The sequence below is a fragment of the Larimichthys crocea genome, chromosome III (genome assembly GCF_000972845.2).
Source record: "Larimichthys crocea isolate SSNF chromosome III, L_crocea_2.0, whole genome shotgun sequence".
NCBI lineage: Eukaryota > Metazoa > Chordata > Actinopteri > Sciaenidae > Larimichthys > Larimichthys crocea.
In genome coordinates this window covers 42779242-42804276 of record NC_040013.1, presented here as the reverse complement: position 1 = coordinate 42804276, position 25035 = coordinate 42779242, and the positions used below count along the sequence as shown (strand labels likewise).

Here is a 25035-nt window from a genome sequence, read left to right as displayed (position 1 = left end):
GTCAGTAACTTTTCCTGAGGCTATGATTTGTTTTTCTTATTAACAAATTGTTTTTGAGTCTTGCTCACTGACTTTCAACAATGAAACAACACTGTTTGTAGCATAAGACAAGTTTGAAAGATATTCCTGCACAGTGGTACTGAGTCCTGTTCTCCCTGTCTGGTGTGTACACTGCACTCCAGCTGTCATTCAAAAGCTTCATCTGTTGCTGATGTTTTCTTCACTATTCAGTCGCCAATTAAAGAGTTCACAGTCATTCTGTGCGTTCAGGCTGTTTTTAGGTCCCCAAACTCGAATGTAGATTAGAGTTTGATGTTGTAGCTTACTTGAAAATGCAAACTGTAAAACCTGGAAAAATGTAAGAAAAATCCAGGCACTGCAGTCAGGCAGAGAAACCCAGAGGGCCTGATAAATATGTATCACTGCAAAAGAAGAATGAGAGGAAAGTTGATGAATAAAGATTTGACTGAATGAGGTGACAAAAAACAGATGACATAAACTCAACATGGGAGAGATACTGATGTACCTTGGGGAAAGCAATATAAAAAAACATAATAATGTCCTCTCACCTCACTAAATGTGTTTCATGTAAGCAGAATACAGAATTTTAGCTGTACAGGAAACTTTAATCATCTGTCTCTCCTCTTCAGGCTCTATTAGCTGTGTTGCGCGAGAGCCACCGCACCCGGACGGTCTTCCGCAAGGTGGGCGGCTTTGTCTACATCACCTCTCTGCTGGTGGCCATGGAGCGCTCACTGTGCCAGCCGCCGCGGCACGGCTGGGACCGCGTCAACCAGAACCAAGTCTTTGAGCTTCTGCACACAGTCTTCTGCACGCTCACCGCCGCCATGCGCTACGAGCCCGCCAACTCACACTTCTTCCGCACGGAGATCCAGTACGAGAAGCTGGCTGATGCTGTGAGGTAATGGTTTTGAAGATCTTCATCTTGAAGGTTCATCCTTGATCGTAGCAATAAAAAGAAGTCAAAGCAACTACATTTCCATCATCAGCAGATGGAGATTGCAGTTTGCTTTCTGTCACTAGTGCTACTCTTAAAACCAAACTTTCTTCCTGTTAAGCACTTTTACTTTTCCCACCAGGCTGCTGGGCTGTTTCTCAGACACCAAGAAACTAGGTGCCACCGGCGTGTTCCCCTCCAATGCTCAGCCTTTCCAGAGGCTGCTGGAGGACGAGGCTGCCCCTGGAGGCTGTGCAGGAGACAGCGTCTGTCCCACGCTCAAACACTGCAGCAAGCTCTTCATCTACCTTTACAAGATGGCCACCGACTCATTTGACAGGTCAGTGCATTGCAAGAAGCAGGCGTTTCAAACAGTTCTAATAGTGCCACGGTTCTGTTATTCAAAGAATAAATTAAATCTGATGTCTGTAGATATTATGTAGACTTGATAGTCACAGATATTCTATACATGCTCTCTGAGTTAACCTGGCAGTGATTTATATATTGCACCATGAATAAGTCCAGAAGGGTCTAATGCATCTTTGAGACTGTTCTCTGTCTGTGTGTAGTCAGGCTGTGGAACATATAAATGAATGAAGTATAATTGTCAACATACAAATCGGTTCTTTATTTACTATTTGTAGTAAATTTATAGTAATTGCTGAGATCGTGGTTGAGTAAGTGTATAAGTATTTGTCTCAATGTCAAAGAAAGGCGCTTTGAGTCTGAGTTCAGCAGATTTCAGCCACATGTTCCTCTAGAACATTTCTGTAGTGCATCAGGAACCTCACATATTGCCCCTAAATCCTCCAACACGTTAGATTTCTTAATGAAATGTAGCTTCTTTTTGTTTCTCTTGTGAGGGATCATCATTTTCTTTTTTGGCCTCCTTTAAAGAAGAAAGAAGAACCCTCAGTGTTCCATTTACTGAGCAACTCTGTGCTTTTAAGTGACCTAAAAACCAGTTTAAACTTAAGGCTGACCTACAACCTTACAATACTTACTATAACAATACATCTTTTGAACAAGGCATTTGTATGCTGAGATCAGTCAGGTGCTTCTGTGTGTACTGAAAGCACTGAAGCCGGTCCACAGCTGTGTGTCATACTGGTTTGGTCATACTGTACAGCCGCAGCTCCCTCTCAGTCGCCCCCTTCAGCTGGGGCTAAACACATGCGGCTAAACTGTGGCAGCTGAAAAGTAAAAAAACATTAGAAGCTCTTGATTCAACTGCACAGCCTGGTAGTGTTGTCATGATGGCAGAATGAATTACTGCTGTGATACTACAGCAAACAGAAACTGGTGGACAACACAGAAATGCATATTTTGTAATCAGTTAAGGTGTGCTGGGATTGAGTTGAAGCTGTGTTTTGACTGTTTCGATGCTGCTCTTAGCCGGACGATTAGACCAGTCCACTGCAGTCAGGAAACAGACTGCTGAATCATCGATTACAATCCTCTTTTCCTATTTCTTCTTCTGTGCATGTTTGCACCACCTGGAGGTCACAGTCAAAAGCAGTTTCTGTTTGCAGACACAAGTGTACAGCCGTATTTAAGTTAAAGTCCCCTTGGTCGTTGTGACAACACTACGCGCTCGGCTCATATGTACTTCTAGCTGGCGTCATGCATGTGCTCCAGCTGTAGCTCTGATCCTGTTTCTCCTTTCAGCTTTCCACTAACAGCTTCTTTCCTTCTTTTCTCTCTTTCTCCTTTTCTTCCTCTAACCTCTGGTGCTGTCTGGCTGTTCATCCTCGACCTGGTCCATCTGCGCGGCTGCATGTGATGTGTGGGTGTGTGCATACACGGGTGTGTGAATACCATAAAATACCTGCATGTGTGCATATGTGCACTTTTTTTTTTTTTTTTTTTTTGGGTGTGTATGTGCATGCTTGTGTGCGTGTTTTCCTGCGTGTGTGTGTGTGCGCGCTCTGCCATGCAGCCGTGCGGAGCAGGTGCCTCCCTGCCTGACACATGAGACCTCGCTGCCCTCGCCGTGGGGCACGCCAGCACTCGCCAGGAAGAGGTAGCTACAGTGCTCTGCCACTTTCTTCACTCTCATCACTTCCTCTCCATTTTCCTTCACCTTCAGTCAACGCTAAAGAGTGCCCACAAGTGGCAGAATTATCATAAAACCCATCCAACTGTCACATGAATGTGTTAGCAAATCATGAAAGTGTGCATGCACGGTGCTAACTGTCAGTTACAGACATGTAGCAGGTTTCTACGAGGAAGAAGAATTCAGATTATAAAACATAAAAAAGTAAAGTAATAATGAAAAAATGACAAATTTCATTTCTTTTTTAATCTGACCAACAGTCCAAACCCCAGAGATTCAATTGAAATGAGAGCTAAAAAACAATAGTCAGCTGATAAATTAGTTGATCTACAACTTTTACAATATTTGATGGATCCAACTTCTCGAATATGAGGATTTGCTGCTTTTCCCATGTCCATCTATTATGTGCCCATGGGATAGACTCCAGCCCCACTGTGACCCTGATGAGGATAAGTGGTTACAGATAATGGATCGATGAATAAAATGGAAACAGCAAATCCTCACTTTTGATGAATAACTTGATACAGTAACTTGCTATGATTTTGCTGTAAATCTATTTTCTGTTGATTGATTGACTTATTTCAGCACTAGTTTCTTTTGCTTTTGTCAACTATGAACTTTTCTACCTCAGGCCTATCTTTTAGGCAAGTCTAAAAATGTAGAGATGTTCTTAATTCCATTGATCTCAATTCTTCACGTCTTAATTCTCATTAATTACTTCTTGTTGTACGGATAGAGCAATGATGATGACTCCTCATCTCCCTCTGGAAAAAATCTGTCTGGTGATGCTCTGTCAGAACAGTTGGAGTTGCGAAAACTCCAAAATCAGTACTGTGTGACAAAGCGACAAAAATGAACCAAACTACTCGTCACCACCACAGTGAAATGTGTCCTCTCTCACCACTTTTATTTGAACCACTTTTCCACAGCTACTCTCAGGCAAGGAAAAGTGTGCAGGCTCAGCCAAATCACTGTAGGTCTAAAAGTGGGCATTTTACTTCTCATCGCATTCCTCTTCACTCTCCTGCTCCTGCCCCTCATTTGCTTCTCTTTTCTCTCAGCTGAAGCTTTTTAAATGTACTCTGCTTCAGTGAGCTATAACAAGTATCAAGGTGAAACTGGGGGTCTCCTCTCAGTAGTCTCCACGTCTGTCTGCCTGGATCCTCTCCAAGGCTGCATATTCATGAGGTGGACTAATTTGACAATTAGCAGTGTTGAGGCCCTTGTCCTTGTTTGTGTACTTCACTAAAAGCTCTTTGTTCATTTTTTTTATAACACTGTGTCACAATTCACATGACATCACATGATGATAGTAAGGCAGGAACAGTGTTCTGTACACAAAATTCTTGCAGTCGCATCAGAAGTGAGGACAACAAGATGCTATGTGCTCAGGATTTGCTTGGTTTGATTCAGATGAAAACGTCTCCCATCTATCCAAATGATATTCAGTAGCTCCAAACATCTTGTGCAATGAGCTTTTGCCTTGAAGAAAATGGCAGCAGTTCGAGATTTACAAATACAGCAATTAGTTTTTCATATTTCCATTGCTGACTCCTCGGACAAACTGATCTGCCTAAATCTTAAAAACAGTGGTTACATGTGAAAACATGAGTGTTGTTAGATTTCTTGAAGGTTTCCTTCCACACAAAAAAAGCTATTTCATCGTCCATACTAAAATGTGTGTCCCAAATTCATGCTACATACAAAATCTAAGCAGGTTTATAGCATGAATAAGCATAAGAATACCAACAGTCGTGTGATTGACATGCATTGACACACGCAGCCAAACACAAGTCTACCGTGTCTGTTTCTGGAAACTTCATCCTCTCTTGTCATGAAATGCAGCAGATGATACTCTGAAAACAATTCAAGACACTTCCACTTGCCACTGTGAATGTGAACAACCCAGTTAAGTTTCCTGCCTGATATCCAAACCCCTCCAGCACTTTATGCTGACACCCTGATCACTGAAGTTTGACGTCGATTGACTCATCTTGAATCAAGTTGGAGTGTTAAATACAATGCTAATACTGTATTTATTTAACAGAATGTTTGCACTGAGCTATGAAACAAAGTTTCTTCTGTAAATCTGAATATTTAGCAGCCACCTGTATTTTTAAGAGTCAGTTTCATAAACTTGTTTTCTGTAATTTATCTCTGAATGGAAGATATGTCTCAGTTGACTCACTAACTAAATGTGACCTTTTCTCTCTTCCTGTTCTCCCAGACAAGGTTACTACGGTACTTCAGGCCCTCCTGCCCCAGTCAAAGCCCTAACAGACCTGAAGCTCCACTTAGCCAACACTTCCCACCCCGCTTCCTCCTCGTCTTCATCTGACATGGTGGTCATCCACCCGGGGGCCGTTCTGGCCATGCTGGACCTGCTACCCTCCGTCTCCTCCGACAGCCAGCCAGAGGTGAGGAAGTACAAGAAGGAAATGTGCTAACATGCACTTCCTGTTAAAGTGGGTGAAGAGGTCATGTCCAGGGCAGGAAAGACCTTTTTTTTTTGTCAGTTGGACGCACATATTTTTTACATGTCACAACCAACCAGACAGTTTGAGTCGGGCATGCTTGTGTCTCAATACAAAAATGATGGTGACGTCAACATACAGTATTGACGCAACAGTCCTGTAAATCAAATATAAAAGTGAAAACTAAAATCCTCCCCCTTCCTCTCTCCAGCATGCCCTTGATCTACAGCTGGCAGTGGCCAACATCCTCCAGCTCCTGGTGAACAGTGAGAGGAACCAGCAGGTGTTGTGTGAAGCATGCCTCCACCAGCGGCTATTGCAGCGCTGCAGTCAGGCCCTGGGAGACGAAGACCACCCACTGCACCCGCCGCTGCAGAGGATGTTTGAGAGGCTGGCTTCACAGGCCTTGCAGCCAATGGCACTCAGGTACAAATAACTAATACTGTCCTTTTAGCAAATATCAGTATTTTATTCGCTCTTTTCAAAGAAAAAGACATTTGGCCATTTTAGGTCATTTCACCTTTTTTTGTTTTATGTCATCACGTCCTGTACAGCTTTTGACCACTTATAATGTGGTGGAGCAACCTTTTAGGGATCAAAAACAGTGTAGTTGTGTATCCACACAATGCATTTTTGTGATTCATATGAAGATAACTTTTATAAGAGGAAGTATTTTTAATCAGCCTGTGTTGAGATAAGTGCTACTGTTACACATGCTACGAGGCAACCACTGACATTGAGTTAACATGCATGTTAGAGATATTGGACATTTAGCAACATTTAGTCATTTTTATTCTTTTATTTTTTGCGTTTATTTAATAGCCGACATCACAGAGATGAGAGATTAAGATAGAGAGATTGTAAAAGCAACAAAGGTTCTGACTCAGACGAGACTTCAGGAGTAACCCCGCTAACATGCTACTGTTCTAGCTACATCTTGCAAGCATGCTTATTTTCTTATTGTTACATGTCGAGCCAAACATGGAGGTGAGTTTTTTTTCTTCCAGTGACTGAAAATGACGTTTGGGAAGTATTAATATGCTTTGACAGGGTTCACTGTGTGATGGAGGGCTATGTATGCAGCCATAACTGAGAGATTCTCATTTCCCGCTTGGCTAGTTAAGTGAGATGGGAGGTTGGGGGTTGAGGAAACTTATTTGACATGCACATGGATGATTCTTTTTATATGTAAATTCTGCCTCCTTGGCTGATTCTCTCTCCCCGTAATTGTGTTGGAAGTAAACGTATCTGTAGCTGTCAGTCTGTCCCAGCCTCCTCTCTCTCTCTCTCTCTCTCTCTCTCTCTCTTTCTCTCTCTCTCTTCCTCTTCTCTGTCAGTCTGCCTCATTCTTCTTCTGTCACGTTCCCTTCATGATTCTGCTCCCCTTGTGTTTTTTTCTTCTTCTCATTTTGTCTCCGCTCTGCTACCACAGCCCCTGCTAAGCACCAGAGTCTTTCTGTTTCTTTGGTGTTGTTCTCACAAGTCACTCACACGCCAGTCAACCATATCACTGACTTTTAAACAGACTAATACGTGCTGTTAACCACAGCTGGTGAGGTGTTGGAGTCAACCTTCAAACTGCTGACTTCACATACTGCATCCATTTATGCAGATGGATGCTTTTATTTCAGAGTGCTTTACAGTTTCATGAACATATAGGGCATGTTGATGATGGGTGGCACTTCTGGGAATACAACAACTACACCTGACAGAGCTGGAGCCATACTGCGCTCACTGAGCCACTGCACGGCTTAAAAATGATTAACACAAATAATTGTTAAATGTGCATATATGTATTTTGTGAAAAAGTCTCATGAACCAAATGCATTATTGCTTATCTTCTTATCCAGAGTCGCATAACTCAAACATTTTGTTTCTCTGCATGCCGTTTCTAGGGAGTTCTTACGTCTTGGAAACCCTCTAAACTGCGGCGCCTGGGACAAGAAGCTACTGAAGCAGTACCGGGTTCACAAACCGAGCTCTCTCAGCTACGACGCAGAGATGAGAAGTAAGACAACTCCCACACTGGTTTGAACTACACGACAGTCACTTTACACGGGGTCTCAGTGGAAATGCTGTTCCTGGTGTTGTTTGTCAGATTGGTGAAGATTCATGGCTCCTGGCAGATGCAGACTGAGATGCAGATTTTGAGTTTGCTGTAACACATTAATGCAGTAAATGAGGGCTGATCCAAAAATTATGATATTTTACTTAAATATGGTCAATTATACTCATATTAAATCTGTGTTCTAGCTGCACTACATCCCTAACAACTAAGTTTCCAAAAAAAGCTTAAATGTATTTTGTAGTGAGCATAAAGGCAGTGTAGTTTCTATAAAACATTTAGTAAAAGATGTATGCAAATAGGATTTTTGTCAAAGATTATAATCTTTGAATTCATGGACCTACCTCTTTAAAAGTGAGTCTATCACCTTTTAATAGCTGAGAATTGAAGAGAGTCCACAGCAGTACTCCAGTATGTTTATGAAATGATGTCATTGGGGAGCCATTCCCATCTGCCACAGTGATACCAGCTTCCCTCTGGGACAAAGTTTTGTTTTTGTACTAAAAGCTTGAAAAAAGCAATTCTGCTCCTTTTCTTTGCTCGCTCTCATTTCGAGCTCCTTGGTATGAATCCTCCGGTGAATAGCCTGTGATTGCAGAGGATGAGCTTTCTGGTGCCGTTTAATTGCTGGTGGAAATTACCAGCATGGGCTCAGCGGAGGACGAAAGGCTGATTGTATACGTTTTCAGAAAGGTGCAGATGATTGCAAAGTCAATGGAACAGCCTGGCTAATATGGAGTCTGACAGCGCTAAACTAACTAGAAAGTATCACTGATAATATGATAATCTCTGACTTTAATGTATGCAGACGTTTTACATATAAAAAGTACTGGTGCGTATGGAGTAGGATTGCTAAATGGCTGCAAGTAGAATTGAGCTGCATTCAGGTGCTCGATTGAAGTTGAAGTTGTAGGAAAGCCAAAGTAGTCTTCTTGCCCTCTGATTAATATCCAGTGTGTGTGTAACACTCCCCGATTAAACAAAGATTGGCCTTCCACTGTGACTCTAACACAAATGGTTTGTTTTCTATTAACAGCTGTTAATGTTTGTAATTTTGTGGGCTTCTCAGCATGTCCTAATTGCTTATTGTGTCTCCTCCCAGCTGAGAATGGATATTAAGTCTCTACTAATTACTGCTCTTTATAAGCAGCCACTGCGAGAACACACGATGCTATCTTTCTGCAGGAGGATGATCTAGCATGGTATTGGTTTATTAGCCGCCATTGCTCTGTGTTCAATTACCAGCTCTGATTTAATTTATCTTAGCCAGTTGTGCTGACTATTCACAGAGAAGGTAAGGTAAGAAGGTAAATTATCAAACCTTAAACTAGGAGTTTTTTCAGAGTTTCAGAGTGTGACGCAACTCAGTATTGTGGGAGTTGGCTGCTCAGGGCCACCTCAAGCTGTTAGTCTTTTTTAACCTCATGTCTAAAATGTCTGATTGAAAAAATCATTTAGAAAATTCACATGTACGAGATCCAGAGCTGTAGTACAGCAGAAGTCTATTATATTGCTTGTGTTCTACATTTTTTGATGTGACTAATAACAAAAACTACTACTATTTATGTAATGTACCTTAACAAATAAATAGTTGATTGTTTGTGTCGAGATCAAGAAGGAAAGCAAGTACACAACTAAAAAACTAATGAACAACTGGGGATAGATGGACGTTGGATGTAATCATAAAGAATATTTGCTGGTACACATACTACTCTTTTGAATCATGACATAAGCCTAAAATTCTCTCATAGTCTATTTCTTGTGGATTGATTGATAGATTGATGAGGATAAAAAAGTGGGGAAACGTCAGCTATTTGTTTATTGGGAGATAAAACAGGTAGGCAGCAGCAAAGATATCCTGCTACCTAAATGCATAACTGCTAATTTGGGTTGCCAGATTATAGCTACAGCAAGTTTACAGACTGCTTAACTCACCAGATTTAAACCAGCAGCCACTTTCCCACCCTGTATATTGGGTAACCATTTCGGCACCGTACTTGCATCACTTGACTGTAACCATTCCTTCCTGACTTCACAGACAGTATGACCATGTCCATGGAAGGCTTTGGTCCTGACAGCGTCTTCGCCACGCCCGCAGAAGACAACGGCCAGTATCGCATCAGCCGCAGCCTCGTGCGCTCCGCCGAGGGCAGCACTGTACCCCTCACCCGAGTGAAGTGCCTGGTGTCCATGACGACGCCACATGACATACGCCTGCACGGGTCGGCCGTCACGCCTGCATTTGTGGAGTTTGACAGCTCGCTGGAGGGCTTCGGGTCAGTCAGTATGGTTATTAACAAATGAGTTTGAGTGACTTTTTAATCCAGGAAAAGAGGCTCTTTATACTCCTTATGTGAACTGCACTACGCAGGAAGGTTTCCTGCTGGAAACTGAGTTGATGAGCGAGCTAAGACTGAACCAGACACTAAAACAGTGAAAAAATGAGCTAAAATAGGCTTAAAAACCCATGTAAGGCACTCTAAGCAATATTTATTTGAAGAAGTTACAATACTAACGTGAAAAGGATGATAAATGGTAAGAAGGTTTAAACTGTCCCTCGAGCCACTTTCTTGTGATTTCTGTCTCCTTCAGAGCTCCTGGAATGGACCGTTTCATTACATGCTTATAAAAATGTTTTTGCAGCAACAGATGATGCCACTCCTCCGTAAACCACTTTTCTCTAAATCTTTCTCTGTGTGGATCAATTATCCTCACCAGTGACACACACCTCAGGGTGCCACGTTATTTTTTTATATGTGTGTGTGTGTGTGTGTGTGTGTGTGTGTGTGTGTGTTGTTTTTACCTTTCAGCAGCACCATGCGACTGTCTCAGCAGGAGACTGTTATTTGCCTCCAGTTGTGGAGCCTCGCATACAAATAGGTTTATTTTCCGCCTTTTATGTCGTACGGCACCTCGTGCAGTGTTTTGGAGGTGCTGCTGCTGACACGCTCTGCTGTGCCCCCGAGCTGTGTGTAGTGTGTTAGCGGGTCAGTGGAAACGGCGGTGTGTGTGAGATGTGACCTTGGCAATTCACCCGCACACTTTAGCAACACATACATGACACATGCGCATGTGTTACACTGACACACAGTAAACAACTGCTTAGAGAGACTTGAGATTATATGTGATATTCTTCATTAATATTCATAAAGGATACAGGTTTAGGAAAAAGGGAGGTGTCTTGCAAAAGGTCATTGTAGACGTTTTCTGGCAGTTTAATGGCAAAATGCCAAAGGTCATTTCCTTTGTTTGCCTGCCCAGCATTAAATTACTAGATGGCATCAGTTTGATTAGAATTATGTGTATATATTATGCTGTTGTAGTCTAGACAGCAGATGGAGGAATTATAAATGTGAATTATCCTGATTTGTTTGTTTATTTCCATTGTCCTGAAGCTTTTGTGTGTTGTTTTTCAAAAACACCTTCAAGGAAAACACTCACTTATCAGCCATAGCCAGCCTTGCATTGAGTCATTTGATACACCAGATTTGATACCCATCACACACATGCCAGATTTGTCTTCCAGACAGAGGATGTCGTCGAGGTACAGTGACCGCGGTGTGCCAAAAGAATAGATATAATTGCTGTTATTCTGAGCTGGCAAATGGAGCAGTGACATATCTTAATATGATATTTAAATATCCATTGATTTTGGTGCATTGATATCGTTCTTGATAATTTCTCTTGAGGCGCTGGTGTCCTTCATGTTTTAAAGAATGAAACGATCCATCCTCTCCTATTACTAAACGTAATTATCCACAACAAAATACCTTCAAATCCTCAAGTTTAGATGCGTTTGTCTCACTACTTTAGAAACCACCACTCACCCACCCATATGTCCTGGTGCATTCTTCCTCATCTGTCCTGTTTCTTTTACTCATAAGAGCTCTTTGGACTCATCGCAGCAGCCGCCTCAGAATAGAACATGGAGTTTCTCCGGAAGACACAGCAAAGCAGCAGCAGCACACAGGCAATGAGGCGCTGGCCCACTTTCTGCTCAGCATAAACAGAAGACACACACACACGTGTACACACCCACACACACACTCCCCCCTCCTTCCTCTCCCATCTGCCACCATGAAATATTGATGCCCCTGCTGCTATTAGGAATCACACATACAGTACATGCACATATCTACACTCTATCATACACAACACACACGCAAGCACACTAATGCACTCTCACCCAGCCAGCCATCTCACAAGGAGCTAGGAATATGTTATTAGTGTGGGTGGATGGGGGTGTAAGAATAAAAAAAAAACTGTATTTCATTCTATCTGGAAAAGGAAAAAAAAAATAGCGTTTGGCAGGCTGGTGAAATCCCTGGAGTGTTTTTGATTTTATTTTTTATTTAACCTAATGAAGGTGATGACTAATGCGGAAAAAGACAGCATACATGTAGTTATTCAGCAGCAGCAGTGTAGTGTTCTTGTTAGTTAGACAGTTCAACAGAGTATCTGCCCTTGAGATGTGTCCTTGGGTGAGTCATTGAATCTCTGCCAGCTTCAGGGATGCTGTCTCGTAACTAACCCTGACCTCTGACATTGCTGTCCAGGTGGAGAAACAAAGAGAGAGAAAAAATCTGCTCATTTTGGAGCTCATGTCTCGTTATTTATAGAGAGCCTAATAAAAAGATCTTACAGCAAGTGGATTATATATGTGGGGTTAATTATTAAAATAACCACTTTTATTCGCGTAATCTGTGCACAGACTCTATAACTAATTATGTGAAATGTCAGAAAGAAAAAAAATCTCCTCGGAGCCCAGGAGGATGTCTGGTTTTGTTCAAACCATTGATAGTCCATTTAGAGTGATATAAAACAGAGAAAACTGAAATAAGGGATTGGTTGGGAATTCTGCCCTATTCTTAATATTTCTTATTGTCATCAAATATTGTTAAAAGAATAAATAGATAAATAGTGAATCTATCAGACCGACAATGTTTGATTGAATGATTGTCTGTGTTTCCAAAGCCTGATATGTTCTTACCTCTTCCTGTCATAGAGCTCCATTGTTGTCAAAAACAAATATAAAAAACACATTGATGAGCCGCACTAGGTGTAGTTTATTTTGAGTTTGTCCCACATACAGTACACCTCCCTGCTGCAGGAAGTTTTCAGTAGAGCCCCAAATGTGAATTCATCCACAGCTGAAAAAGGTCCCCAATAAATGTACCACTGTCCGGGTGTTTTAGGAAATGACTGAGTTTCTTTAAAAAAAAATTATAACTATATATTTGTGAGGTCCCAAGCTTTTTGTTTTAGTAGGAACCAACAGGCTTAGGGCAAACTAATACATTGTTGGCTTTGGTCTTTTTATTTAATGTTTTGTGCACCAATTATATGTCCTTTGTTGGTGCGAATGTGATGCTTGATTACATCAGGAACCCTTTTAGAATTGTGCTCATTGTCTCTGGAAAGTGAGGAAAAAAACAACATAAATCCCCAGAGTACTGGTGTCTTCAGTGCTGGTTCAGGCTGATTAGAAAGGAGAAAATAGCACATTCACTGAGGGGCAGTGAGTCAGCAGAACACAAACGCCAACTCACAAGTGAAATCATTTGTACTTTCATGGGATGATTGTCGGTCTTTGCCCGCTGTAGAATTCCTTAAAAAAGTGGATAACAATGTGTACAGATGTCAGACTTAAGTGAATAATGATATTAAATAAAATAAATGTCCATCATGTTAGAAGCTTGCTGGAGACTTTTAAACCTTTCACATTTGACATTTCTATGCAGCCGTCATCCTATTTTTATGGTTAATAACCATCAAAATCAGCAATAACCTAACCTACCCCAAAGGAATACCTAGATGGCAGCTGTTAATATGAGAATGACTCAGTCACAGGCAAAGTAGATCATACATTTAGCTATTGTATCAGTATCTCAAGTTGAATTCCTCCCATAATGATATCTTTTGAATGTGAGGCACCAAAAATGATGTATGTCAAATCATTCCTTTTGATTTTCACTGTTTAAAAAGGAGCAAAGATTGGGTCATTTTTCTTATGTAATTTGATACAAAGGAGAGTCGAACTGCAGCAATAATTCAGGACAAATCAGAGGAAACGAGCACAGTTCTAAAAGGGCTGCTCATGTAACCGAGCATCACACTGAGCGCTGGAAAAACACAGCTCAGCTTCTGTCGAAAACTCCCAAGATCTCTACAGCATAACATCAAAGGACATGTAACTGGTACTGAAACAACTAGCCAATTAACTGCACCAAAGGATTAAATAAAAAGACCACAACGATGTGTTGGAATAATGTGTCTAAATACTTCTTAAAGCCATTGTTTCCTACTGAATCAATACACTTGGGACCTTAAAAATCCTCACAAATATCTAGTTATTTTTAAAAGAATTTCCAAAAACAGCAGATTCCTTTTGAAAAATGAGACCGAATGTATGCTTTTATCCCACCTTCATCCTGCTTTCATACATAATTAATCCATGAGTATTAGGCAGTTGAAATTTCCATATTATAATACGAAACTTCTGTGTCTCTGGAATTTGAATTTCCAGACTTCATTTAAGTTTTTTTTTTCCCTAATAGTTTATCTCAGGGATGAAGCTGGACTGTAGTGGTAATTCAGCAAACCTGCAGTAAATGTCTTGTACAATAACAACATGTGTAACTTGACAACGTTTTGTATCCTGTTGCAGCTCTTTCCCCAGATAACAGTCATTAATCTGTCCTCTGTTGTCTTGTCCAGATGCCTGTTTCTGCCCAGCCTGGCGCCCCACAACGCTCCGACCAACAACACCAACGCCTCAGGGGTCAACGACGGAGCTGTGCTGAGCGGCATGGGTACAGGTAAGGGTGTTTTTCTTTTTTTTAGAAATATGTTTATTGATTTTCAAGAGAAAAATAAAAAAAGAGAAGAGGAAAAAAAACAGAGAAAAAAGATCACATATCATACAGAACACAGCACATCTTGGATTACAACAATAATCCATGGTCATAGTTAAGATGGGTACTATGAACAAAAACTACTGCATTACTTGTTTGCACTGTGAGGTTTTATGCAATAGCCAGTCACCATCCCAAATTGAATAGCTCTTCTTTCAAATTTATTGACAGAAGAAAGGACACTTGTGCTGGGTACCAGATTCTTACCAAAAGCCTCAGAAAAACACTGAAAAATACACTTCCAATATGAATGAAGTTTACTCAATGCCCAGAAAGAATATGCTAGAGTACCTACTGTGGATTTACATCGGCCACATACTGGTGGTATATCGGGATCAAATCTGTGTAGCTTTCTCTGCCAATAATACAGGAGTGTGGAGTGTTTTAAGCTGTATTAGGTTGTGTCTGGTGTTCACTGAACACTTTTGTATGTCTTTTCCGTATTCAACTCATCTGCCCATGCCTGTTTTGGTACAACGGTTACCAAATTTGTCTCCAATTTAAACCCGGAATATGGAGACACATTGACCACTTGGAGGTGTGTTGCAATTTACTGGCATTGACAACTGACAGTATAAAGAATGAGAGCTCAGTGTGGTGGCTCATACAGTAACTGTACTGTCTCACAACTGTCTGCAAACTCCACCCCTTTTGTCAACAGTTATGTTCTTGCAAAACAGGGTTATATAAATTCACATGACACAACGTAGTAAATATGACATTTTCCCCCCAAGGGGTCAAACCATGCTAAGATGGTTTGCAATTGGCGAAACCAAAGTTTCCACGTGTGATTTCACTGAAAAATATGAACTTCTTTTTAGGGTCTACACTTTTGCAAACTTGTCACACATATACAAAAAAGGATAACCAGAAGAAAAGTTCAGGCTGGCTGACACTTGGCCATATTGTTGAGCTAGCTCTTTGCTTCTCAGGGGCAACGGAGGTCACCTGACAAACAGAACCACTGAACAGACAACCAAGTGTGCTGTGTGACATGGTCCTTCAAAAAATAAAAGTGCTGTGCTAGAAATGGACTATGATTATGGAAGGGACCCACAGATTTAATAAATCGTTTCTAATATCCATTAAAGGAAAGCAACAATACACAACCCATAACCGGTTTCAAAATCTGGTGTAGATCATGATTCTGGCACGTTACTTCAAACTAATTTGAGGAGGAGCTGCCCAACACGAGAACCAGCAGTTTTTAGTCCATAATAACTTTCATCTTATCGACAAACGTTAGTGTGTGTGTGAGAGAGAAAATACCAAAAGAAACTATAGAATAGTTTTCTACGGGAATGAATATCTTTATAGATGCATGTCGTTGATCCTGACTAAAGAATAAAAATGTTAGGAGTGTTTTGAGTTGATGTTTTGCACTTAAGAGTGTAAGTGCAACTCACTGGATTGTTGGCACGTTTCATTTGGCTTTTCATTTTCTTCAAAACATTGCGAGAACATTGCGTAACCGTGGCAAAGTATTCAAATATCAGGGTGGGATTTAACCAACAAACGAAAGCCAATTTCTGGTACATTTTTGTCACTTTACCAGCTAGTTTGGCAGACAACAAAATGTTAGTTGGCAAAATGTTTTTTTCTTCTTCTTGTCCCCATGGTATTAACATGTTCCATCATTGTTTTCAGAAATAATTATTTTTTTTAACTGAAGCAGTGAAAGAGAGTAAGAATAGATTCTGATGACTGAAATCTTTAGATCTTTTCCTGCTTCACATCCCCCATAATGTTAACTCACTGTAATGTAAACATGTAAAACGCACTGTATCCCTCTTTTTACCCACACACGTCACACCTCTCACATTATTGCACCGTCTTCCTCCTCACTTCCTCTTTGCCCTCCGGTTCACCAGTTTTCCTGTTTGTCATCTTGATTCTCACTTTCTTTCTTCCTCTTGTGGTAAGTTGTGATGTTTTCAGTTTTCATCGTTTGTGCATACAAAAGAAAATCTAAAACGAATGAAACCCAAACAAGCAGCCACTCCGTGTGTTTCACCTCCCAGATTCTTATCTGCATTTGCAACCCCTGTGTCTCCTTGGGCTTTTATTTTATTGTTAACTGGTTATGTAGTGTGTTGAAAACAAATCTGTTACAAAATGCATTATAAAAACATATTTTTACCAGCAGAGATTTTACATAGACCTGAAGGCAGAGATAAATTAAATCTATGACGTTATGGTTTATTTTCTAGTCTGTAGCCTCATTTAGTATTTATGAAGCTCTCCTCTCCTCTCCTCTCCCCATTTTTGTTTTCTCTGTTCTTTTCATTGTTCATCTTATTCTCCAACCCTCGATCCTTCTTTGTCTTTCTTCGTCCTTCTCTTACTTGTTTCTCCTTTACTATTTCTTCCTCTCCTTCCCTCTGTCTCTCCTCCTAGTGCCTCCTTATCTCCCTTCCTTCCTTGACTCATTTGTTTCAATCTCCTTCTTTCCCCTCCTCTGTCCTTCCCTCCTTCCTACTCCTATCGCACTGCTATCTGACCCACATTCTTGGATGACATCATCAAGAAGCTCATTCATCAAAATATCCTCAGTCTGCTCAGGACCTCATAGCACCTCTGTTGTGTCAACCATCTACTGATAAGAAATAGATGGATCCCTCAAACCAGTTTTCATCCGTGTCTTTGGTCTTGCAGCAGTACTGCTGCAGCTTTTGCTGCAACATTAATGGATTTTTCTTTTTCTTAAATCCAAGTCCCACAAGTCCATAGTCAGCTCCACAAATCAGAACTAATATAATGGTACCAGTGAGCTTGTATTTCGCTTGTAGTTGGGTGTCTCCGCCAGTGAGACCTAATGGAAAAATCAATCCTTGTTCATCTGGCTCAGAGCATGGTGGTATGCCAGCAGATAGTGAAGTATGTTATTCTGTCTGATTTTAATTTGGCCAAGTGTGATAACATGTTGAGTGAATGCCTTCCTTCCTGGGGCACAATGAGTTTGCATCGCTGTGAGCTGTTAGTTCACAACATCATGGCTCAAACCTTTCTGCATTGGCAGCGCAGTCCAACACAGTGTCACTTATTTTGATGCTTTATCATCTGTTTTTGATATCAGCACAAGATATTAGCAGCTTAATTCTGCCCTAAAGGGTTAGTTTAGATATTTACTCACTCTATACTATGTGTGCTGCTCTGTGTGACAAGAAGCTATACTATATGAATAAACCTGACATAATTTAGTTCAGTCTTTTTGCCATAGATATAGCGGTGAAGTGAAATTCTTGCAAACTTGTGCGAAATACAACGATAAGCCAGAAAAATAATGAATGACTGAAGGAAACTGGAAACGGGTACAGACAGGGGAGATAAGATGACTTGAGAAGCATACTGATGAAAAGTAAACACAATGTTCAAGGTCATAAGAAGCATTAAGACAAATTGAGAGTGACAGCATTAAACAAAATAAAGTCAAAGCTGTAATGCATGAATAAAATCCACATCACCCGCTTTGTGTCTATTCTACCACCGTCAGCAAACTGCGCTGTCAAAATTATAAACAAGCTTCATTTTGGCTGTAATATCAAAAAGGTGCTGGCAGCAACAAAACAAGAATAAATGCACAGTCTGTCCAGAAATGAGAAGTTCTATGATACTCATTAAATCAATTAAAAAATAATAATCCTAATGGTGGAGATACACATTCAGGCGTCCTGATGACAAATCTGTGTGTTTTTCACAATTCACTGGTGCATTATCAAGATTTACAGCCTGATGGCAGGTCGCATTGTGACAAACAGACCGTTCTGTGGTTTCCTTCACAGTGACAGTAACACAATAGTGTGAACTACCTTCTCTGACCTATTTTTCTTCCACCTTTTTCACCTCCAGGGGAGCGCCTGTTCCCTCCTCCGTCAGGCCTGAGCTACTCCACCTGGTTCTGCGTGGAGCGTTTCAGCACGGCTCCTCAGGCCCACCCGGTGCGACTGCTGACCATCGTCCGTCGGGCCACGTCCTCGGAGCAGCACTACGTCTGCCTGGCTGTGGTGTTGTCCGCCAAAGATCGTTCGCTCACCGTCTCTACCAAGGAGGAGCTGCTGCAGACCTACTGTTAGTACAGCATTTATTTTATTAGGTTGTCTTTTTTTAATGCAATGTATTTAAATTCTTTTTATATATTGTGTTTAAAAGTTCATATTTCAGCACTGGAGGGAGGGAGGGAGGCGAAGTGGGGAAAATGTGTATATCTATAACACGTCATGAAGCTGCTCCCTTGTGAGATTTCAGTCAACGTTTTAACGTCCAAGCCCTCTGACTCATCGATACCACCTCACTTCCCCCTCCCTCTCCCCCAATCAAGCAGCGGACGAGTCCAGCGAAGAGGCTTCCTTCTATGAGATCCTGCCCTGCTGTGCTCGTTTCCGCTGCGGCGAGCTGATTGCTGAGGGCCAGTGGCACCACCTGGTGCTGGTCATGAGCAAAGGCATGCTAAAGAACAGCATGGCCACCCTTTACATCGACGGCCAGCTCATCAACACTGTTAAGGTAAAGTTCTAGACTGAATGACATCATACATGCACAACATCTCTAGAAAAGTCTTCCTCAGCAGTTTACTGGACTGAGACTTTAATGGAAATACTGGCATACACAATACACCCAGTGCAATGTTACTGTTATATAGTCATCTATATACAGTTGGGTGCAGTTTATAAATCTACAAATTAGGGCTGCAGCTAATGATTTCATAAATTAATCACAATTTATAGATATAGATAGTTAAAAATGGCTCATAAGTGATCACTATGATTTAATGACACGCCTTGAAATTTGTCTGGTCAACACTCCAAAACCTAAAGATATTAAATTTACAATAAATGTTGTACAATTACAATCTAATCGAGAATCTGAAAGTATAGAATGTTTATTTTTTGTTTGATAAATGACCTGAATTATTAATTGATTATCCATATTGTTGTAGATTCATTTTCTGTTGATCGACTAAGTGATTATTCCAGTTATACAGTCCCTTTCCAAGACAATGTGTTTAGACTATGCTGATGTGCATCATTTCCTATTGTCATTATCATATAATGTAGATGGGTGGAAATACACACAGCAGATATCTGACTGCACATCATTATCCTCCTGCATATACTAAAATATGATTTTAAAGATGATTACTATGTAAAGATATAAAGCAGCTGCGTGAGTATATCGAGAGATTTCATTTATTTTGGAGTCAGTGGACGGCGCAGTGATATTCTAGAAAATAGCATCAGCAAGCAACAAGTAATTCGAATCAGGTCTTGTGCGATGAGCTCAGAATGTTCAGATCACTGACTGCTATGTTGATAAAGAAGAAGCACAAACATATATTTCTAAACCAGGCTTTAAACAGTACCCCTGCAGCATAGCAGTAAGCAGACTGTGATGTGGCTTGTGGTTTAGTGACTTTAGATTCCCCTGAGATTGGAAAGCAGAGCAGCGAAACAGCTCGGCACACCGCAAGTCTCAGCTTCCTCTCGGCACCACTGATAACAACAGCTTCATTTCCTGCTGAGGTTGTCATTCAGGAAACAACAAGCTGGTCATGTGTACCTTATGTGTCTGTGTGCATGTAAGAGTGTACTTGTGTTTTTTTTTTGTGTCTGCTGTAAACAGTGTCTGCAAAGCACAAATCATCTCTCATAAGAGTGGTCCATAAGATTCAGTAAGAAGAACAATGGTTGCTTCAATAAAGCTTAGCCCTCCATAAACCCCCTGCTAAGAGTGCGTCTTCATTAACCATCGTTATCATTAAGAGACATCATCCTATATTAAAATGCGGATCATTTTTTGGTTCACTTGCACCCTTGTAGCGTTCACTCATCTGTATTGTTACCCTCCCACCCATTCTCCTCCAGCTTCACTACATCCACAGTACACCAGGAGGTTCTGGCTCCACCAACCCCCCCGTGGTGAGCACTGTGTACGGGTATGTGGGGACACCGCCTGCCCAGCGCCAGCTCTCGAGTCTGGTGTGGCGTCTGGGGCCCAGCCACTTCCTGGAGGAGGTGCTACCTGCCACCAGCGTCGCTGCCATCTATGAACTGGGACCCAACTACGTGGGCAGCTTTCAGGCCGTCTACCTGCCCTGTGAGTGGTCGCCTTGGTTTTATCTTCCAGTGTGATGTTCAAAAAAGCTCTTGTTTGTCTCCTCACTTTATGTCATTCATTCCCTTTCCTCACATGTCTTCGTCAACCTTTTTATTTTAAATCTTTATGTCCTTATCCCAGGTAAAGACTCAAAGACAGAGGTAGCACCTACCTCCCCAGTGGCATTGGTACCAGAGGAGAAGGTGTCTTTTAGTCTTTATGCACTCTCTGTCTCCACACTCACCGTGGCCAAAATCAGGAAAGTCTACAACAAACTGGACAGCAAAGCCATCGCCAAACAGGTCAGGCATTTGTTTATATCTGGTTTATTGTCAGACATACTCTAATTTCATCTGACTAATTAACATTTGAGACATAACTGTAAGTTATGGCAAAAATGAGTAGCTTTTGTTGAGATATAGCTGATGTAACTGAAAGAAACCACTGCTGTGATGACCTTTATCAAAATTGCATAGTTTACAGAGAAGAAATATTTATATCTTAAATAATGAATGCATACACACACAAGAAATACTGTGGTTTGTATTATTCACTCTTGATGTAGGTGCACACACACACACACACACACACACACAGAAAATATGCAGTCCTTGTATGGATGTTCATTCACACATATACACTATATGCATTTACAGTAACTAACACACCACCCTTTTATTCCACCAAGAGTGTGTGTTCGAGCCCGAAATGAGCTCCCTCCTCCATCCTTATCTCTCTCCCCACCTGTCAAGTTATTTCCCAGCCTCTCCCCGTTAAGCATCGGCCCACAGCAACTCACATGAAGCACCCAGCAAAGAAGTGCAGAGGCAGCATTTCTTCTGCAATAGAAAGAGAGTGGTTTATGGTACCAGCAACCAAGAGAATATGATACTGTTTTTATTTTAGGAAAATACAGATAGTGACATTATCAATTCTTTCTCATTAAAACGAGGAAAATGCCAGATAAAAGCATCTTTTCACACCTTTTTAACTCTCTAAATTGGCCACCGTCTTCAAATGAATAAACAGAACTAGAGCAACAGAGTGTGGTGGCTCTTTCTCTTCCTCCTAACTTGCTAAATTGGTCCCATACTTCATGGTAACTGGCTTAATAAAAGCCATTTTGAAAGACTTGAGACCCTAATACAAGACTGCAGCTTTAACCACTAAATTCTAAGGCCATTGAAACAACCACATCTACAACAAGCCTGTTTCAATCTAATACAAAAACAAACCAATCTATAGGCAGAGTATGGGATAGATCTGCTGGTGACAAATGAGAACAGCATGCAAAATGATGAGAGAGTAAGAGAAATGGCTGTATAAGTTTGTGTGTTTGTGTATTTTTCGGTTGGCATTTCTTTACTGAACCTCTTCCCTCCTTCCTTTTCAGCTCACTGTGTCCTCTCATGAAAATGCTACTCCGGTCAAGCTGATTCATAACGCTGCCGGCCACCTCAATGGACCAGCACGTACCATTGGAGCTGGAGTCATTGGATATTTAGGTAAAATAAGTAACAAATAACCCACAATTTCAGCAACAAATCCAGTTTGATCCAATTTTGTTGTAATTGCTTCAGAGCTCACAAGAGTTTGAGAATCATCAGAACCTCATTCTTTACTAGAAAATATATCTTTGATGATCCCTCACCTTATATATCCATCAAACTGTGTGTATTTTACCCCTGACGGGTGATTTATGCCCTTTGAGTAAATAGTTTTTTGAATGAAAGTTATTGATTCTTGCACTTACACTGTGAGAAGATGTAATTTAATATGGACGTATTCATACTGAAGCTTTTCCAAAGAAAAACAAACCTTTCCCTTGTTTCACACCTTCAGGGGTCCGTGCCTTTGTAGCCAAACCTGTGGCCACCAACCTACAGTATGTTGGCGGGGCAGCAGCCATCTTGGGTCTAGTTGCCATGGCGTCAGATGTGGAGGGGCTGTATGCGGCTGTCAAAGCTCTGGTGTGTGTCGTAAAAAGCAACCCGTTGGCCAGTAAGGAGATGGAGCGCATCAAAGGCTACCAGGTTAGTTTAACGCTGGTCACATGACACGTTTTGATATCCTGGATTGGGCCTGTAGGTGAAAATAAAACCAAAGCAAACCAGAAGTCATTGGTGTGGTGGGTTGAGAAAACACAATGACAAAAGGTGGCAGGCTTTCATGATCAGCTCCAGACTGTTTTATATTGAGAAATAATATACAGCTCCATCAGAGTAATTATTTGTAACTGTTCATTGTTCATATTCTCTATTCAAGTTCTTTAGAATATTGTCATGTCATCATGGCTGTAAAAACTTTTTTCTGGAACACAAACTGAAAACTATTTATTTTGACTATTTTAACAAAAATGGGACGCATTTAAAATGCAGGTGAAACGTGAAGCTTAAAATCTTGTCCATCCCTTGCAGCTGCTGGCTATGCTGCTGAAGAAGAAGCGCTCACTGCTCAACAGCCACATCCTCCACCTCACCTTCTCTCTGGTTGGAACGGTCGACAGCGGCCACGAGACCTCCATCATTCCTAACTCCACCGCCTTCCAGGACCTGCTTTGTGACTTTGAGGTGAGGGCTTAAGAGGGAACAAATGGGACCGGTAAATGCTATTATGAAATCAAGTAATTAGATTCTACAGCATCATTTCAGTCCGGCAGTTGAACCAGCAGAACTTCCCCTGCCTTTTTGGAAGCTGACCAACCGTAAGCATTTGTGAAACTTGTGATGAAACATTGGGAGTTGCAGGTATATTTTAGGATGTGCTGACTGCTGCAACCAGATGAGAAAAACGTTTCTTACTCGGCCACTCTGTGCAAAGATGCCACCTCTACTTGCCAGTAGTCTATGCTGCCAAACACAACTTGTGTTGCAGAGGTCTCAGTCTGCTCCTTCTGCTCCTCAGGTCTGGCTCCACGCTCCCTACGAGCTCCATCTGTCTCTGTTTGAGCATTTCATCGAACTGCTTACAGAATCCAGGCAAGTGGCAGAACTTTCTTTTCCTTGAAACGTGCCCTGAATAAAAAAGTGATTGGATAGTGAATCATAATGAATATTTATCTAGTTAGTCAGTAAGTTGAGTTATTTGGCACCTTTTCTTGTTTTCAATGTCATCATTTCAGCAAAGGCGATGATCTAACTGTGTGTACCACTTTCTGAACAGTGAGGCAGCTAAAAATGCCAAACTACTGAGGGAATTTCAGCTGATCCCCAGACTGCTGCTGACCCTGAGAGACACCTCACTGTCCCAGCCGACTGTAGCTGCCATCAGCAACGTGCTCAGTCTGCTGCTGCAGGGCTTCCCCAACCCATACGATCTGCTGCGGTAAACACATTTTCATACACATGGACATACCAGCCCACAAGGGGTAAAATTCTTGTACTGTACAGAAAGCAAAAACAGAAACAAAAACTCAAATTTCTGTTTTGTTTTTCACCTCATAGGTTTGGCCAGTTCATCTCCTCTACTCTCCCCACGTTTGCCGTGTGCGAGAAGTTTGTCGTCATGGAAATCAATAATGAGGAGAAAATCGATGGAGGTATCAATGAATTAAATGCACATTCTTCTTGTTTATGCTGGTAAAAGCAAGTATTTTGAATCATATTGAGTGAGTAAAATAGATAAATATATGTTCAGCTTTTAGTCTTTTCTTTTGGCAAGTGGAATAAACGGCACATTTTCTGACCTGTCTCAAGGGAATGACGATGATTTTGGCGGTCTCCTGTCAGCCAACCTCATTCTGCTGAGAAACCGACTGCTGGACAACCTGCTCAGACTGCTCTTCACCACCAAAGAGAAATGCTCTGTCAATGCCCAGTAAGACAGAAGTCCCTTTAAAAAGACTAAAAGTCTAGTCTAGTCAAAGTCTAGACTGCCAGTTTATGCTATTTGCTCTCCATCACCCCCTGCAGGGCTTGTGAGGAACTGGTGCGGACGCTGGGCTTTGATTGGCTCTTGATGTTTATGGAAGAACATCTTCACTCGAGCACGGTCACAGCAGCTCTGTGGATTCTGGTGGTGCTGCTCTCCAACCAGTCCACCCTCAACCGCTTCAAAGAGGGCCTGTGCGGAGGCGGCTGGCTGGACCACACTGACTCCGTCCTGACCAATAAGATCGGCACAGTACTGGGTGAGTTCACAAGCCTGGGGTGGCTTCATGACCATCACATGCAATCTGAAACACAGCATTAACATTGACATTCCCTACCACAAGAGTCAGACGCATGCAGCAGTAATGTGCAGGGTATATACTGTATGTTGTAATATGGCTCAGCAGACGCCTCTCCTCACTCTGGCAACGCTTTCCGTCGGAGTTGGCCTTCGTTCAGTAAACAGAAAGCTGCACAGTTTGTGCGCCGCACAGCCAAGGGTTCGTCTTCTCATTTTTTGCCTCCCTGCTATCCCCGCTGCTGCGACTGTAGTCCCTCCTGAGCTCAATGGTTTTCAACCACATCAATTCGTCATTTTACTCTTGA

At 41.6% G+C, this 25035-nt stretch overlaps 1 protein-coding gene across 5 annotated transcripts in view; it reads left to right on the top strand.

Moving 5' to 3' along the window:
* wdfy3 (WD repeat and FYVE domain containing 3) overlaps window positions 1-25035 on the top strand; it is an 85364-nt gene that overhangs the window by 36869 nt on the left and 23460 nt on the right. For 3 of the 5 annotated variants that reach the window (XM_027278276.1, XM_027278274.1, XM_027278272.1), the window contains exons 12-31: window positions 651-922; window positions 1101-1298; window positions 2898-2981; window positions 5242-5431; window positions 5700-5914; window positions 7384-7496; window positions 9592-9829; window positions 14271-14371; window positions 18317-18535; window positions 18786-18970; window positions 20329-20560; window positions 20702-20862; window positions 21954-22065; window positions 22403-22593; window positions 22978-23130; window positions 23465-23538; window positions 23723-23884; window positions 24004-24098; window positions 24256-24376; window positions 24472-24689. In XM_027278276.1, the coding sequence (XP_027134077.1) occupies window positions 651-922; window positions 1101-1298; window positions 2898-2981; window positions 5242-5431; window positions 5700-5914; window positions 7384-7496; window positions 9592-9829; window positions 14271-14371; window positions 18317-18535; window positions 18786-18970; window positions 20329-20560; window positions 20702-20862; window positions 21954-22065; window positions 22403-22593; window positions 22978-23130; window positions 23465-23538; window positions 23723-23884; window positions 24004-24098; window positions 24256-24376; window positions 24472-24689 (3334 nt within the window). The remainder of the gene's footprint in view (window positions 1-650; window positions 923-1100; window positions 1299-2897; window positions 2982-5241; window positions 5432-5699; window positions 5915-7383; window positions 7497-9591; window positions 9830-14270; window positions 14372-18316; window positions 18536-18785; window positions 18971-20328; window positions 20561-20701; window positions 20863-21953; window positions 22066-22402; window positions 22594-22977; window positions 23131-23464; window positions 23539-23722; window positions 23885-24003; window positions 24099-24255; window positions 24377-24471; window positions 24690-25035) is intronic. The other 2 variants (XM_027278273.1, XM_027278277.1) reach the window with 2 other exon arrangements.